This window comes from Eschrichtius robustus, chromosome 20 (assembly GCF_028021215.1).
Source record: "Eschrichtius robustus isolate mEscRob2 chromosome 20, mEscRob2.pri, whole genome shotgun sequence".
Lineage (NCBI taxonomy): Eukaryota > Metazoa > Chordata > Mammalia > Artiodactyla > Eschrichtiidae > Eschrichtius > Eschrichtius robustus.
In genome coordinates this window covers 41,996,825-42,015,933 of record NC_090843.1, presented here as the reverse complement: position 1 = coordinate 42,015,933, position 19,109 = coordinate 41,996,825, and the positions used below count along the sequence as shown (strand labels likewise).

General features: G+C 35.8%; 1 protein-coding gene across 3 annotated transcripts in view; it reads right to left on the bottom strand.

Moving 5' to 3' along the window:
- The window catches only part of GDPD1 (glycerophosphodiester phosphodiesterase domain containing 1), a 39,642-nt gene that overhangs the window by 4,101 nt on the left and 16,432 nt on the right, over window positions 1–19,109 (bottom strand). The window contains exons 3-7 of one of the 3 annotated variants that reach the window (XM_068530845.1): window positions 13,831–13,966; window positions 12,013–12,073; window positions 5,490–5,608; window positions 4,883–4,972; window positions 1,189–1,322 (exon numbers count right to left, since the gene is read on the bottom strand). In XM_068530845.1, coding sequence (XP_068386946.1) covers window positions 1,189–1,322; window positions 4,883–4,972; window positions 5,490–5,608; window positions 12,013–12,073; window positions 13,831–13,966 — 540 coding nt within the window. The remainder of the gene's footprint in view (window positions 1–1,188; window positions 1,323–4,882; window positions 4,973–5,489; window positions 5,609–12,012; window positions 12,074–13,830; window positions 13,967–19,109) is intronic. The other 2 variants (XM_068530846.1, XM_068530847.1) reach the window with 2 other exon arrangements.

The following is a 19,109-nucleotide window of genomic DNA, read 5'->3' as shown; positions in this document are numbered from 1 at the left end:
CATCACGAACAAATTCAAACTGGAAGACAAGCATGAAACATAGATGCTGAGTACAGGGGTACTGATCAACTTGCTTCTCTTAATGATATTTCCTAATGACTGATGTACTAGTGTTCAGATTGATTTTTTTTGAAGTTCTGTGGGCATGAAAAGAATTTTCATGCAGGTGAAATCACATTTAAATGATCTCCTCAGAAGCTCTGAATTCCTTTGTCATGGCTCAGTTATTATTAGAAATGTATAGCTAGGAATGACATTATAAGGGTAGGAGATTGTGAGGTGAAGCTCCCTAATAATAATGAGAAAGATAATTGGGCTTCCCTGGTGGCGCAGTGGTTGAGAATCTGCCTGCCAATGCAGGGGACACGGGTTCGAGCCCTGGTCTGGGAAGATCCCACATGCCGCGGAGCAACTAGGCCCGTGAGCCACAACTACTGAGCCTGCGCGTCTGGAGCCTGTGCTCCGCAACGAGAGAGGCCGCGATAGTGAGAGGCCCGCGCACCGCGATGAAGAGGGGCCCCCGCTTTCCGCAACTAGAGAAAGCCCTCGCACAGAAACGAAGACCCAACGCAGCCATAAATAAATAAACAAATACTTTAAAAAAAAAAAAGATAATTTAACAATAAAAGTTATCATTTATTGACTGCTTATTATTTGCCAGGCAATGCTAAGTGTTTTATATATTTTTATCTTTGTAGTAAATTAGTGTGTGAAAAGCAAGGCTTTATACCCAGCAGAGAAATTACATAAATATGGAACTATCTTATAAAAACTAACTCTATCCTTTTTCTTCTCCCATCTCCAGAGGTTTTTTTGCATTGTTGTGGTGGTGGTGGTGATTTAATACTAGTGGTGAATTTGGAGCTTAATGGAATTTCAGCTGGGTATAGTTGTCAATCAAGCAGAAGGAAGTAAGGGAAGTTGGAGGGCAATTGCTACTAGATGTTTCAATGATTAAGCTCATTCTTTTTACCTGACTTCTGAGTACACAGGCACTGAAAGTCATTGTTACCTGAAATGGGTCAGGTAAATCCTTAAAAACCTTTATTATTCATTTTAGAGAACGCATCTTAATTATATCAAATATGGAAATAACTAGAGCAATCTATTCTTTATCATTGATATCAACAAGTCTTCATCTTAGTTTTCCTGTAATTGAGAATTGATGAAGACAGGGTAACCACTTACTTCAGTATGATAGAAGGCATTGGGATTTCAAAAAACTGTTCTCGAATGGGCACAAAGGGCAAGAGGCCAGTGAAGAACAGGCCAAGAATGAGCAGAACACGTTGTAAACTGAAGAGTATAGGAATTTCTGAATTCTAAAAGACACAAACAATATTGTATGTTACTTTATAATTGTTCAAATAAAGAGGTTCATTTCACAACCTTCAAAATTTCCCAAGACCGTATCTTGACATCTGTTAAAAGTACTCCCTGAATTATCAATAGCCATTTCTAACACACCACACTTAGAAATGACTAGTCCTTGACAAATGGGTCAGGATCTATCTTGGAGGCCTATAGTATTGATACTCAAGTTTCTCTATTCCTTACTCTCTGCTTTTGCTATACCATTTCTGTCTGTCACTGCTAGTCCTTATCAGTAGAGATTAAGCATACCAAATTTAATGGAACAAGATAAAGAAATGAAATATTCAGTAACCTTCTATATATTCAATAACCATATATATAATAAAATTTTAAACAGTCTATGATACAGATACGAATATAGATATATATTAATGGTGTTGCAAATATGTCACCTTTCAGCTACATATACATATTTTCAAATGTAAATAGGACTTTGTAAACTAGTCCAAGAATCTAACCACCCTTCTAAGTTTGTATTACAAAATGTGTTCATCAAGATCCCCAAACCCTTCAACTGCAAGCTTCATATATATGTGAACTCTTTTCATCTTGCACAACTGAAACTCTGTACCCAGTAAACAACTCCCCATACCCGCCTCCTCCAGCTCCTCCTATGTCTGTCTTTAAAACAAATAAACATTATAATAAATTTGAATATTTCTGTATAAAAGTAATTATTGAAAAAATCATGCAAAAACATAATTTATTTTAAATATTAGCTCTAAATTACCTACTTCTTTATTTTTTAAAAATGGAGTAAATAAGTTTGAGGACTTCTTTTGCTCCTAAGTTCACATGCTGCTTTGTAATGTTTTCAGTTTATTTATATACAGGTGTTCCAGCTGCAACACAGTATACAAGTCCCTGAAAAAACTTTGATTTCTGCAAATTCATACACTAAGAATAACAGAGCTCATAGGAGGAAATAGGGCTAGGGGCTGACCCTCAAAACTTATGCAACTTTGGAACCAGAGAACTAAAAACAGTAACTGGTACTTCTGGAGAGCCATGCAAGGCCACTGGTAGGAGAGGGCTAGGAGCGGTATGCTGGCATACCACTGGCATAATAACTGGTTGTCCCTGTATTAAATTAGAATATCTGGAATGGGACCCAGGCATTAGTATTTTTTGAAACAATTCCAGTAATTCCAATATACAGCCAAGGATAAAAACAACTGCATTAAGTATGAGTGAATAAAAAGTCATTAGATGAGAATAAGTGCCACATATTTTTCCCAGCACCACTGTCCCCCCCACTTTCTTTTATTTTTATATTTTTAGTTTCTAGCATCTGGGAATTAAAGAGCTAATATGAAATTCTCATAAATCATACTTTAAGAATTGTAAAAGATACATGACTTAATTATATAGCATGTTCATAATACAAATGACAATTATTGTTGAGACATTCTTACTGCGGTGTTTGAAAATTGCTGCTGAAAATTTTGGAGTTTTTAAATCCTAAAATGACAGAAAGCCAGAGGCTTCTAGAAAAATATGTGAATCAAGGGAAAAGTTCTGTGATTCTGGACCAAAAGTGAACTTGTTATTTTGAAATAATTATAGAGTCACAGGAAGTTATAAAAATACAGTAGAGTCTTGTATATCCTTAACCCAGCTGCCCCAAATGGTAAAATTTGATGTAGCCAGATGTATCAAAACCAGGAATTGACACTGATATATTACTGTTAATTAGACTGTAGACCTTATTCGGTTTTCACCATTTTTAAAACCTGTGTTCATTTGTGCATGTGTATAGTTCGATGCAATTTTAACCCATGTATAGATTTGTGTAACCTCCACCACAATCAAGATACAGAACTGTTCCATCACCACACAGAAACTCCCTCCTGCTACTTCTTTGTATTTGCACCCACACCAAGTCCCTGTCCTCTGGGAGCCACGAATCTGCTCTTCATGTCTGTAGTCTTGAGAATGTTATATAAATGTAATCATATAACCATTTGAGGTTAATTTTTTTCACTAAGCAAAATGCCTTCTAGGACCATCCAGGTTGTTGCATGTGCCAATAATTCATTCCCTGTTACTGCTGAATAGTATTACATTGTATGGATGTGTTAGTTTGTTCAGCCACGTACCCACTGAAGGGCATTTGGCTTGTTTCTAGTATTTTGGTATTGTGAATAAATCTGCTATAAATATTCATGTATAGGTTTTTGTGTGCATAGTTTTCATTTTTCTGAGATAAATGCCCAAGAGTAAGATTGCTGGTTAATATGATAAGTGTATGCTTAGTTTTGTAAGAAACTACCCAACTAATTAAGAGAGTGACTGTTCTATTTTACATTCCCACCAGCAACGCAGGCGAGATCCAGTTTGTCCTCATCTTCTCTAGCATTTGCTATTATCACTATTTTTTAATTTGAAAAAAATTTTTGAATGATGTAAAAAGATCAGCAGGTCATGAAGCCTCCAGTATATTATCTCCCTTTCAATGACATGTGAAAATACTATCAGACAATGATTAGTTATGGAAGTCTTAGTCCTAAATTCTTGGAGATCTGAAGCCACTCAGCCCATTGATTATTCTGTTCTCTCCTTTTGTACACAGATACCTTGGGATCTCACAGAGCCTGCTGCACATAAATAAAACTTACTTGCCTTAATGAGAGCCTCATTACTTTTAATTGTACTTTTAATTGTAATGGTTCTTGGATCTATGCTTTTGCCTTCTTTGCTAGGAAGGAACGCCTTCTCAAAAGAATTCTTTGTATTTTAGAATTGCTACTTGTGTCATGATATTCCTTCTGCACTATCACTTGTATTCTGAAAGAGAATCTTCAGTGTTTAAGGTTTTTTAACACTTTGAATTTCAAATCCTCCTAGCTGATTATATAGCTAAATTTGCTTATAGAGGCTTAGTGTACCATTTCAAAATATATCAACTTAATTTTTTATAGATATATTTTCTTCAAACAGAAAAATTTCAGTTGGTGGATGGCCCTACTTTTATATACTACCTGATAATCATGATCCTGGCTTAATTTGATTAATTCTATTTGGGAGGTAGGGTAAAGAAAAGCTTGAGCTACAGAGTTGAAGGACTAAATACTTCCCTTAATTCAAAATTACCCAAAAAATTTGATTACCTAACAAAAACGAGACACTAAAAAATAGAAATCATATTTGGTTTTATAATGTACATAATAAAATTAATAAAATGTTAATAATTTATAAAATATAAATTTTATAATAAATAATCATGGTAATAAAATATTACCATGTGAAAATAATAATTCCGTGAGCCAGTCCAATTACATTGAACTTAAATTGCAAGGTCCACTATCTCTACTAAATCCATTATCTATAAATTCATCATCTTTATTAGTAAATTTCTGGTTAGTTGCTTCCATCCAGTACTGTCTGCCTTTGCATCAAGGCTATGAAATAAGATATTAAAAAAATATATATTATTGTATTTACTTAACATTTAAAGATATACAACAACAACAAAAATAGATCATTCTGTATCATTTATGAAGCTTACCTCTTTGTAGCACTTTTCTACAATTTCATAACTGGCATTACCCCACACTGTTATGTGTTCTCGTCTGTACTGCTTCACCAACTCTGAAACCTACATGTGAAAATTCAAAATTTTATGCATGTGCCTATTTGTAAATCCACTTACATGATTTCACTTAAAAAATGGATTAAAACTGACTATCTGCCAGTGCATACTATAAAATTTTGGAAGAACTGATACATAAATTCAGATTATTTTATAAAGTACAAGAAATTACATTTTACCATTATATGATTTATTTAATAGAATACAACTGTTTAGTAATTTGCTATAAACTAAGTACAAGTGAAACAAGTGAAACTAGAAGAAGTTAATTACGTAAATGCCAGGGCTATGGGTTCACAGAAGCTCACTTTTATCCATGACTGCGACATGACAAGTCACTCTGAAACAGGCTTTCCTACAGTACAGTGATGTCTTCTACCAGGGCAGTATTTGAAACAATACTGATCCCTAGAGTATCACATTTCCTTGAACATTATCAATCTATGCAGGCACCTACTCTAGCCTTATTTAGTTTGGATGAAATTGGATGCAACGCACTCAGAGGACACAATGCCTTAAGTACCTTCTTAATCAGCAAATTGTTGTTGACTTTGATATCGATGTTAATAGGAGTGTTAGGAAAGGCCTCAAAAACTTCCTTCAGTAATGGTATTCGGTTATCTTTTCCTTCACATTGGCATGCTGAGAAAGCAAGATTTTTAAATGTATTTTTAAAAGATAACTTACAGTTTTTCGATGATTAGAAAAGTTATAGTATGTAGTCATAGTAGGACACTTACAAAATGATGAAAAATATAAAGAAGAAAAGAAAAATCATCTAAAAATCCAACAACTTAGATAAAACCATTGTGATCATTTGGTGTATTTTCTCTCCTCTTTTCTTCCTATGCATAATCTAATAGAGTTATAATATAGGGTCCCTTCAGATTTTAAGCTGATTTTTTCACATAAGTAAAAATAAGTATTGCATGTTAATATGCTGTATTTATGATTATGATTAAAATTTTTTTCCATTAAATTTTTTGAGATAACTGTAGATTCACATGCAGTTGTAAGAAATAATACAGAGATCTGTGCAGGCTTTACCCAGATTCCCCAATGGTAACCTCTTGCAAAACTACAGTACAATATCATAACCATGATATTGACATTGATATAATCCACTGATCCTATTCTGTAATTATTATTTTAAAAGGTTTTAAAATACTCCACTGAGCAGCTATACAACAATTTAATTTTTAAAATTTAACCATTCCCCTTGAAGGGGAACATAGTTTGCCACTCCAAAATATGCCATTTTGGCATAAGGATTATTTTGAAGTGAAGGCAATTGAGAAGCAGCAGATACAAGAAAAGCTCTCTGCCCTTCCCCTATCTGCCAAAAAATAAGACTTAAATTATACAAAAATTAATCAACAGCAACCCTAGACCCTTGTCAGCACCCAAGGACTCTACATAACAAACTACTGACTAGCCTTTATCGTCCATTAATCCCCTATATATTTACCTTTCCACAATTTGCCACCCTGGACACTCAAAGTACTTTTCCTTTGTCTTGTTACTTCTCTGAAAATTTATTGGTTTTTTTTGTTTGTTTTGGTTTTTTGTTTAAGATGCTATATAAACTCAAGTTCTAGCCACGCCTTTGAATAATTTATCCCTGAGTTTCTCCTATGACACATACATATTAATAAACTTCTGTTTTTCTCTTGTTAATCTCTTTTTTTGTTACAGAGTCCAGCTAAGAACCTAAAAGGATAGAAGAAAACAATTTTTTTTCATCCCCTTGACCCTACTAGTGGATACTGAGATTGTTTCTAAAGTTTTGCTATGACATCATCACTGAATTTTCAGAGATTGAGAATATGTTTAGGCAAGGGAAATACATGCTAATCAGTAATGGGCTGAAGAATTATATCAATGCAGTTATTCAAAGAAAACTGAGTCACGAAAAAATCAGAAGAGGATTTTAATCATTCTTTTTATTTCCTGAGGGTCATTTTCTTTATTCTTTCCCTAGTTCCTTTTGCCTCTAATCACTTATATACTATACATACTATATAACGATTATAAAATTTCCCCTTCCACCTGAAATGTCAATTCCACTAATCTGTGAATAACAAAATGGTGAAAGACCCTTTATTTCATCCTCATTGTATGGCAAATCAAAACAAAGAAGCATATCAAAAAAAAGTAAATTAAATCCATTTCAGAAAACTTTTTTTTAATAAAGACTCATGTGAAAAGCAGGATGTGAATGGGGGAAAAAAAAAGAAAAAATCTGTTACTGTTTTGTCTGTTCTGTATTCTATTCTTATTGCCTTTTTACTACCCCTTGTAATTCAGATAGGGCTCTGGGTCATTCTGATGGGACTGTCAATCATTTGGCTTTGCCTCCCTGGCCACAGAGAAAGCACATGACCTTTTAAGCATAGCAATATGGACCACAGGTGATGTTGTCTGAAATCCTCAGCTGAATGGACCATGTACTTTTGATGTTATCAGAGGTCCATCTTTACGTGGAGAAGGTGTGTCTGAGAACAAAGCTAACATCGATGAAAGTGGACCCAAGAAATGGAGATAAGAGAGACAAATTATTGCTTGAGCAACTGGAATCAGTTATGTTTGAAGGCATATAACCTCTACAGTTTTTAGTTATGAGAACCAATAAATTCTTTTTAATAAACTTTTCTTAAACTATCTTGAGGGCTTCCCTGGTGGAGCAGTGGTTAAGAATCCGGTTGCCAATGCAGGGGACACGGGTTCGAACCCTGGTCTGGGAAGATCTCACATGCAGCGGAGCAACTAAGCCCATGCGCCACAACTACTGAGCCTGCGCTCTAGAGCCCACAAGCCACAACTACTGAGACCACGTGCCACAATGACTGAAGCCCGCACACATAGAGCCCGTGCTCTGCAACAAGAGAAGCCACCGCAATAAGGAGCCCACGCACCGCAACTGGAGAAAGCCCACGTGCAACAACGAAGACCCAATGCAGCTAAAAATAAATAAATTAAAAAAAAAAAAAACAGATTAAAAAAAACACAACAAACAATCTTGAGATGGATTTCAAGTACTTAAAACTCAAAGAGTTTGGACTTAAACTACAGAATTGAACTATAAAACTTAATTTTAAATTATTTATTTATTTATTTATTTATTTATTTATTTATTTATTTTTGTCTGCATTGGGTCTTCGTTGCTGCTTGCGGGGTTTCTCTAGTTGCTGTGAATGGGGCTACTCTTTGTTGCAGTGTGTGGGCTTCTCATTGTGGTGGCTTCTCTTGTTGTGAGGCACGGGTTCTAGGAGCACGGGCTTCAGTAGTTGTGGCACACGGGCTCAGTAGTTGTGGCTTGCAGGCTCTAGAGCACAGGCTCAGCAGTTGCAGCACAGGTGCTTAGCTGCTCCACGGCATATGGGATCCTCCCGGAGCAGGGATCGAAGCCTTGTCACCCTGCATTGGCAGGCGGATTCTTAACCACTGCGCCACCAGGGAAGTCCCTGAACTATAAAAGTTAATTATTGTTAATACATAAAAATTTAGCTATTGGGACTTCCCTGGTGGCGCAGTGGTTAAGAATCCGCCGCGATCAAGCCCTGGTCCGGGAAGATCCCACATGCCGTGGAGCAACTAAGCCGTTGTGCCACAACTACTGAGGCTGCACTCTAGATTCACGAGCCACAACTACTGAGCCCGAGTGCCACAACTACTGAAGCCAGCGCACCTACAGCCTGTGATCCACAACAAGAGAAGCCACCACAATGAGAAGCCTGCACACTGCAATGAAGAGTAGCCCCCGCTCACTGAAACTAGAGAAAGCCCGCGTGCAGCAACGAAGACCCATGCAGCCAAAAGTAAACAAATAAATAAATTTATATACATTAAAAAAATTTAGCTATTGTTTTTACCTACCTAGCATCCTTCCTTCCCTTGGAAAACTGCATCTCCTTCATTCCAAATTGTTCTGGTTGGGCTGTCAAAAACAGGACCCACTCCGCACTTACTCTCACAGTAGGCATATGACCTAGGTCTGGCCAATCATAATAGCCTATCTCTTTGTCCACAGTGAATAGTTCAAGATGGACACATGATCCAAGTTGGGCCAATCAGTGTATTTCTCTAGAACTTTTCCTTTCCCTGGGGTCACAGTACAGGCAGGATGTGAATTTACAGTTATCAGTGATCATGTTCCTGCCACATGGCCAAAATCCATCTACAGTAAAAGACGATAAGACCCAAGAGAAGCAGAACAATGGAATAAAGCCAGAAGAGTCCTTTTTTGTACCCAAGGATCCAAAAATGTTTAATATCAGATCCACCACATCTTAGAGAGTTAATGATAAAATATATGTCTTTTTTCCCCTTAAGCTAGCATAAACTGGTTTCTGTTACTTATAACCTAAAAAGTCTGAACATGATGTTCTATCTGCACAGTCCAATAGGGTAGCCACTAGCCACACAGGGCTATTTAAATTAAAATGAAATAAAATTTAAAATTCAGTTACTCAGGTGCACTAGCCACATTTCAAGCGCTCAATAGTCACATGTGGCTATTGACTCTTGTATCAGACAGTGCAAATGTAGAACATTTCTATCACTATAGAGAGCTCTATTTAGACGATGCTATTCTAGTTAAATAAAAATTTTGTTAGCTTATTAAGTGTGGAAAAATTAATTTTGCAGTCAAAAGAATTACCATGGGCAATAACTATTCACACCCAAGTAAGATGTATGCAAGGATCAACTTAGAAAAAGGTCAAACAGACAAAACTAACTTTGGAACAGCAAAATGACACATTACACAATAAGAATAATATTGCATCAAACAGTGGGGGAAACAAGGAAATAAAAATGTGCTAAGAGAAAAATGTGTGCTAAAGTGATGTAAAGGTATTTAAATTAGATGACTCGGCCAGCAGAGAATATAGAAAAAGAGTTGGAGGAAGGAGTTGTCCCCAGTATTGTTTTGGGCAGAGAATAACCAGCTGGGAAATACTACCAAAAGGGAAAGAGGAAAATAACAGAAAAACAAGAACGCTAGACTAGGAGTATGCCATAGGATGTGCTGGGTGATGGAACAAGTGAAGTAGCTCTGGAGCATGCTAGAACTTTAAAACTTATCACCATAGTCAACTCTGATTATCCAAATTATGTATTTTCCATGAAAAAGAGGTTGCTTTCAAGTAAGCAGGGTAGATAATAACAAACCCTTTGGTTAACACATTTTTATGTTCCTTCTTTAAGTTTACTTTTTAATGTAGCCTGTGGCACATCGAAGCATCTTTTAAAAGAAAACACTTAATTCTTCTCCAGTTAAGTTGTGAACCACAAAGAAAGCAAGAGGCCTGAAATTTGTATTCCTCTGAGAGTTGATTCTCTCTCTCTCTCTCTCTCTCTCCTCTTCCTCCTCCTCCCTCCAGTATTTAAAGAAAAGAAGAGTTCCAAGCAGGGGAATAGAAGAGAAAAAAAATGAACAACTTTCTGCCTAATCTGAGTCAAGTTTTTACAGTACTATATATTAGCCTGTTTCAGATGCAGTAAACTTCACATTGGAGGCATAGTCTTTAAGTTAATTATGATATGAGTTTAATACAATATGAACAAAAGTTAATTATTAAATTTGAGAGTATGTGGCATTGCCACTAATATGGGATTTGAAGAGACTCTGCAGATAGAGAGGCAGTATAGATAGCTGAACACTGGCCTGGTAAGGAGAAGACCTAGTTTCAAATCCCAGCTCTGTCATTTATTTGTTGTACAACCTTAATCAAGTTCATTTACATCTTTAGGACTCTGTTTCCTTTCTGTAACAGGAGGAGACAGGATTAGATGGTTTCAAAGGTCTCTTCAAGTTCAAAAGTTTTATGACTTTATGTGGTAGATATAAAACCAGGAAAAAAATTAAAAAATATTTTTTCTCAAAGCATCTTATAATCTTTGTGAGGCTTTGGCTTTGCTCTCTACAAAGGGAAAACTAGGAAAAACTTCACTTATGAAATTTTCTTAACCTTCCCAAGTCCACAACTGATACCAACATTGAATAGCTTTGCAAGTATAATCCTACTAATTATAAGAATGAAAGGTGTTTCCTCAAATCAATAAAAGCTTAATAATACTTATCTAGAAGGCAAAGTCAAACAAATATCAGATCGAAACATCCTGTAGAGATAACTGATGCAAACGGTTTTCTGATTTTTATTTGGCTTTCTAAGGTTTCTCAATCAAGGAGAAATTATACCTGCCAATTTTAAATTTAGCTCACAGAGTAGTTACAGTTCTTTTGAAAATTAATATCAATATATCCTTGGCTTAACCAAGGTTTCAACTATATGCAAGCCATACCAAGAACCACAACATGAGCATTTTGCACTTTTCCTAAGTTACATGTAAATCATTCAAAACATGAGGCTGAATTGTGAAGGTGAGGTAGCTCAGCACCTGTATCTCGAGGTTGTGTATTTTCCATCCTAACATGTTCCATCCTAACATAACTAACACTTTGGGCCAAGGGACATATCTCTTTGTGGGAAATGTTCCCTCAAAAGAAAAAAACAAAACTGCTATGCTGGTGATTAAAAAGTGAAGATGACTAAGAAATGGATGGTTTATTTGAGTAATGGAATACTCCTAATAATTTAAAATATGGAGTAGCTAAATAACATAGAATGAAAAAATTATAGAATCAGTAAGGATCTGAAAGGGGTCGCTTCAATTTCTTTTCATTTATTCTTCTTATTTATGATGGATTATTTACTACAAGTTATAGTAATATTCTAGAATTTGAAGCTTTAGAAGTATACAGTACCCCTAATAATATCTGGGTTTCTCTCAATTAATATTCAGGCTTAAATGAACTATATATAAATTTAGATAGAATGAGTCAGTTAAATCTTTGGGCATCATAATCTCAGGGTCAGATGACCGTCAAGATTTCAGATTTGTAGGCCTGAGCAAACAAGCTCTGAGGGTAATACTTTTAGTTGGAACTTCTTATCATAAGATAATGCACATGTATTTCTAATTCTCAGCATAAATGAATACACTTTAGTGTAAATGTTTAATCTGCAAATGTAAATTATTACCTTTTTGAAATGAGACATCCAGTTTTCCAAGGTAAGGTGGGAGTTCCTTTAAAAGATATGACTGAAAAAAGTTAGCTCTCAAAAATAAAAGTATTTTAGTGTCTTACATTAAGACATAAAGATTTGCTTCTTGAAAAATACAAAAATGAAACACTACAAATGTTTATATAGAGAACTCATTAGTAGAACATCCCCAACAGCAAACTGACCATATAATTACTTACTTTCATGACCTACAAGAAATCTGTACTGTCTAATATGGACCATTTGTCAATAATAAATACACACAGATCTCAGTAGACAAATGTCAGGAATAGACAATTCAAAGGGGAAAAAAATCATAAAGAAGAATCTTTAAACTCACTAATAAGCAAATGCTAATTAAAATTTAATCTAGCAAATTAGGAAATTCTTGGTATAATTATAATGCCCCTAAATGGTAAGGGTGTGGCAAACTTGGAATTCTTTTAACATCAGATATAAAAAGTCTTTAAACACTTTAAAAGAGCAAGGTGGCAATAGCAACTTTCAATATATATCAAGAAACTATAATGTTCCTAATCTTTTACCCAATAATTTCCCTGCTGAGAGTTAATATAGGGAAATAATTTTAAATACAGAGAAAACTTGATCTTTACACATACAGATGTTCAGTGCAGTGTTATTTATAATGGTGAAAACTGAGAACTAATTCAAATGCACAACAATAGAGGAATGGTTAAAGACAACTATACATCCACTCAATGGAATAACTTCAGTCATTTGAAATGTTTATAAAAAATAAGTATAGAATCTGAAAAGGCTAAATACTGTGTGATTCCAACTATATGACGTTTTGGAAAAAGCAAAACTATGGAGACAGTAAAAAGATTAGTGATTGTCAGGGAGTTGGAGGCAGGAAGGATGAATAGGCAGAGCACAAAGGATTTTTAGGGCAGGGAAACTATGTTGTATGACATTATATTAGTGGATACATGTCATTTTCATGAATGTCATGTCAAAACCCATAGAATGTACAACACCGAGAATAAATCCTAATGTAAGCTATGAATTTTGGGTGATGATGATGTATCAGTGTACGCTCATCAATTGTAACAAATGTACCACTCTGGTGCAGGATGTTGATAGTGGGGGGAGGCTGTACCTATGTGAGGTCAGAAAGTATGTGGGAAATCGCTATATTTTCTGATCAATTTTGTTGTGAATCTATAACTGTTCTAAAAAATAAAAGTCTATTAAAAAAAAGAAAAAGAAAAAATGTATATCATGCCATAATGTTAGAGTGTTTAAAAATACAATATAAATAATATACAATGAGAACATAACTATGTAAAAAACTTTCAGGGTATACATACAGATAGTATCCTGTTAACATAAGTTTTTTTTAGGTGGTAGAATTAGGCATTATTTTTCTTCCATTTAACAGTATTTACTAGAATGAGCATGTAAACTACTAAAATCAGATTTTTAAAGGGTTCTTTCCTATACATGAAGACTAAAACTAATTCATATATTTAATCTGAATCAAATAAATTGTAGAATACGTCAAACAAGTTGAACTCCAGTAGTTTTACATTTGAGGACTTTGGTAATTTTGTTGAAATAGTTATCAAAATAAGTCTCCACAGATGTACGTAATGAATACAAATCCTCACTGTAAGTCAGAATAGTTTTTTAACTTTCCTTTGACATTCATTATTTAAACATTATCTTTTTTTACTATTATTTATTGACGTGCTATCTGGCACTCACTGTTTTTAAAAATCCTACAGGCCCTAATATCTATTAATTATTAGTTTATCATGCATTTTCACTTACACAGTACTTGAGATCAGAGATGTTTACATTGACTCCAGTTGATCTCTTTAGGTTCTCATCATGTGACACTACAACTTCTTCATCTTTTGTGATATGGCAGTCCAACTCCAACATATCAGTTCCAACTGTAACTGCACTGAAGAAATACAAAGAAGAATAATGACATTCTGAAACATAAGCAAACATTTAGGTTACATACATTAGATGAAAAAGTTCAGAGTTACAAATCAAAATAGTAGAAAATCCCATAATACTAAAATTTCTCCTCAAGACTGTTATCTATTATGAATAATTGATATAAAAATATTCTAACTGAACTTAGAATAAGAGACTCATGTTGCCTGCTTTCCATAACTAGCAATCCTTAATTCTGGCAACCCAGTATAAAGGAAAGAACACTGGACCAGAAGTTGAGATTTGGGCACCAGTTCCTGCTTTGCTATGAACTTGCTGGGTAACTTTGGGTGAGTAACTGCCCCTCTCTGGGCCCACGTTTCCACATCTATAAAGTGAAAGCATAAAGAACAAGAAAAGGATGCCCACTTTTGCCACTTAAATTCTGCATAGGATTATAAGCTCTAGAAGGGCAAATGAGTATAAAAAAAAAAAAGCATCCAAATTGGAAAAGAAGAAGTAAAATTATCTCTATTTGCAGATGACATAATCTTATATGTAGAAATAAAGGTTCCATATACACCACTGTCAGAACTAATAAACTCAGTAAAGTTCTGAAATACAAAACAAACATATAAAAATCAGTTTTATTTCTATACACTAATAATGAAAATCTGAAAAGGAAATCATGAAATAATTCCATTTACAGTTGGGCAAGTTCTTTATGCTTGTTTCCTTATTTGCAAAACAGTGATGATAATATTAGTTCTCTTCACCTCCTCCCCACCTTGCACCTACACTCCAAGCAGTCGCATGCTCTCTAAATACTTCCTCTGTCTGAAATGTCTTTCACAGAAAAACAATACAATTGTTTTCTCACTTCACAAATGAGAATTTCCAAGTGGCGAATAAACGTATGAACAGAAGTTCAACATCAAAATTCAACAGGGAGGACTTCGTTGGTGGTGCAGTGGTTAAGAATCCGCCTGCCAATGCAGTGGACATGGGTTTGAGCCCTGGTCTGGGAAGATCCCACATGCCTCAGAGCAACTAAGCCCGTGCACCACAACTACTGAGCCTGCGCTCTAGAGCCTGTGAGCCACAACTACTGAAGCCTGGACACCCTAGAGCCCGTGCTCCACAACAAGAGAAGCCACCGCAATGAGAAGCCCGCGCACCGCAACGAAGAGTAGCCCCCACTCATCCCAACTAGAGAAAGCCCGCGTGCAGCAACGAAGACACAACGCAGCCAAAAAAAAAAAAAAAAAAATTCAACAGGGAAATGGATATTAAAACTACAATGAGACAGCACTATACACCATCAGAATGCCTAAAATTAAAAGGACTGACAGTAAGTTAGCAAGACAGTGGAGCAAATGGAACTCTCATACATTGCTGGTGGGAGTGTAAGTTGGTACAATCCTTTGAAAAGTATAAATATCCACCTACCCTATGACACAGCAATTCAACTTCTGCTAAGTATATACCTGAGAGAGATGAATGCATTTGACCATTAAAAAACATGTACAAGATTATTTCACACATCATGGATGAATCTTACAGATATAAACTGAAAGAAAGAAAAGCCAGAGACAAAAGTGTAAATACGGTATGATGATATTTATGTTATCAGGAACAGACAAAATCAATCTATCGTAATAGAAACTAAAATAATGGTTATCTAGGGGAAAGGAGTACAGGCTGGGAAAGGTCACAAGGGTGCCTTCAGGGGTGCTAGAGATGTTCTATATTTTTATCTGGGTGGTGGTCACAAAGGTGTATACATATATTAAAATTCTTTGGGCTGTGCACTTAAGATTTGTGCATATTACTGAATGTATATTATACATACTACAACAGCAGTTTTTTAAAAAGTCTTTCTTCTTCCCCTTATCTGCTAACTCTTTTTCATCTTTCAGGTGTAAGCTTAAAAACTACCACTTCAGGATACCTTCCCTAATCCCCCGACCCCAGTCTGGATTTTGTAGCCTATCTACCAGTTATTTGCCAAATTGCCAGGACTTCCTGTAGCACCTGTGTTTACTGTGTCAGAGTACTTACCACACTGTTTTGAATATGTCTATTTATCTTCCCCTACTTGCCCAGTTAGACAGGTGCTCTTTGAAGAAAGGGTTTGTGGACTATGGCTTGTTTACTATTGTAAACAAGTGCCTATGCATGGGGCTGGGCAAAACAGGTACTCCATAAGTATTTTTTTTTTTACTTTTTAAAATATTTTTTTGAATTATTATTTTTGGCTGCATCAGGTCTTCGCTGAGGCATGTGGGATCTTTTTTTTTTTTGCAGCACGCGGGCTCTTCATTGCAGCACGTGGGCTTCTCTCTAGTTGTGGCATGCGGGTTTTCTCTCTCTGGTTGTCGTGCATGGGCTCCAGAGCACGTGGGCTCTGTAGTTTGTGGCATGTGGGCTCTCTAGTTGAGGCACGCAGGCTCTGTAGTTGTGGCGCGAGGGCTTACTTGCCCCGCGGCACGTGGGATCTTAGTTCCCTGACCAGGGATCAAACCTGCGTCCCCTGCATTGGAAGGCGGATTTCTTAACCACTGTTCCACCAGGGAAGTCCCATGTATTTGTTAAATATTGAATTAATGAATGAAAAGAGATAGCTCTCTGTATATGTAAAATGCCTACATAGCACTTTGTGCCTGTTTTGTTGTTGTTGTTGTTTTTGTTTTTTGGCTGCGCCGCATGCAGGATCTTAGTTCCCTGACCAGGGACCAAACCCGTGCCCCCTGCAGTGGAAGAGCAGAGTCTTAACCACTGGACTGCCAGGGAAGTCCCTTGTTTGTTTGTTTGTTTTTGGAAGCACTTTATGTATCAATTACCACCAATGACATTTCAAGATGAAAAAATAAGTAAACATGGGTGCGGCAGGGAGAGAGTTTTAGAAAGAAACTTTTACTTTTTTAAAATTCAGGAATGGAAAGAATAAGAGCTGGGGTGAGCAGAGTGAGAAAGCATGAATGAGAAAATGTAAAAGTAGATAAATTACAGTTTGTGTAATATATTCCTATACATTCAAATTGTTTCCTATAAGGTGGAAACAATTTGAAATGGAAATGACTTCATATAAGGTCATGTCTCTACAACTAGATACTAAACTCCTAGTGAGGAAGGTATCTGTCTGTTCCATATTTTCCAACGTTCACGATGTTGGGCATATTGCAGGTATTCACACATTTCTAAATGAGCAGAGGGACCTCCCTACTGGCGCAGTGGTTAAGAATCCGTCTGCCAGTGCAGGGCACACGGGTTCGAGCCCTGATCCAGGAAGATCCCACATGCCGCGGAGCAACTAAGCCTGTGTGCCACAACTACTGAGCCTGTGCTCCAGAGCCCACGAGCCACGACTACTGAAGCCTGTGCACCTAGAGCCCGTGCTCTGCAACAAGAGAAGCCACTGCAATGAGAAGCCCGCACACCACAATGGAGAGTAGCCCCCACTTGCCGCAACTAGAGAAAGCCCGCATGCAGCAAAGAAGACCCAATGCAGCCAAAAATAAATAAATAAATAAAAAATAAATGAGCAGAAATGAAGCCATATTTTGGTTATCAATGTCTATGAACATTTTAAATTTTAATTAATTATCATCCAGCTAGCACCTAAATGTTCATCAATGATAATCCATAGCCATGGTAAGTACCATACTTCAAAGAATCAAGTATTCACTTTATTCAATGAAGTTGTTATTCCAACAATGGAATGTCACTGTTGAATCTAAATGAAAAAAAAAGTAGGTATGGTATGATCCCATTGATAAAGTGTGTGTGTGTGTGTGTGTCTGTATATGTATATATGGGCCTGACAAAATTTATCTTTGAAGCCAACCACTTCGGAATTTTCTCATACTTGGTCTCTTCTGATGATCCAAGACCATCAGAATCCCACTCCAAAAGACCCAATGGCCACTTGCTGCCTTGTACCAAAGTCTCATACTGCTCCCCTACTTCTCCTTAAATAATCTGCCCTTTCAGTGTTCTGATTATCACCAGTTGTTAGAGGAAAACAAACAAACTTGGCTCCTTAATGTAATTCTCACTAAGATGTAAATAATTGTTAACTGTACATGTCCTCTTCTAAAGGACATCCACCTTTAAAAGAGATTATTTGTTTGCCAATTGTGTGTTTGCTAGAACCACAAATGTGTAAAAATAAAATCCAAAAATAGGCAAATAAGGACTTCCCTGGTAGCCCAGTGGGTAAGACTCCATGCTCCCAGTGCAAGGGGCCTGGGTTCGATCCCTGGTCAGGGAACTAGATCCCACGTGCATGCCGCAACTAAGACCCAGCACAGCCAAAATAAATAATAAATAAATAAATATAAAATGTTTAAAAAAAACACAAATAGGCAAATAAAAACAGGTTTTAGGTTGATAGAATTATTTTTCTGTATTTTAAAATTTCCTTGTATATTGTTAAACTGTGTTTAGTTTTTTTAAAAAAAGAATAAAAAATGTAGACACTGTAAGCGACCTATAGAGCCAGCAAACAGTTTTAAAATAAAATTCTAAGATTCTTTATATAGCTAAAAAAAAAAAAAAATTGGTACTGTTGGTACTGCTGACTTTTGGTCACATACATGTCTTTCTTTTATTTTTGTTTTGGTTTTGTATGAGTGTGTAAAGGAGGGTAAGAGCAGGGGTTATCTATATTTTCCTGTATTTAAAAAAAATTATACATATTACCTAAAATCTTTCTAAGTATGAAGTTTGCCTTTAGCTGAAATGTTGGATATTTTTAGAAATGTTTAGGAATTATAAAAAAAAATTTCTATTTATTGTATGTTTATCTCTTATTAACAAGCTAATAAGTAAAAATTTAGAACAATAGTAAGTGTATCTAGGACAATTTGTAAATTATTCTAATAAAGTTATCTCAAATTTGATACACAAATAGCTAGAACAGAGCAAGAAAACTTATTTTTTTTTAATCACTTTGGCCTTCAAACTTTTCCATAAATAACAATATGCATCTACTTCAATTGAAACACCAAACATTGTATAGTTGCATTTCTGATAAGCTGATGATAAACACAGAAAAAAGCTAGGGAAGCCAAGGCTTCAACATTTCCGGAAAAAGAAATAAAAACTCTAGCTCTAAAAGAAGAAGTGAAATTACTTCAAACTTCACAAAAACAATGCATCAT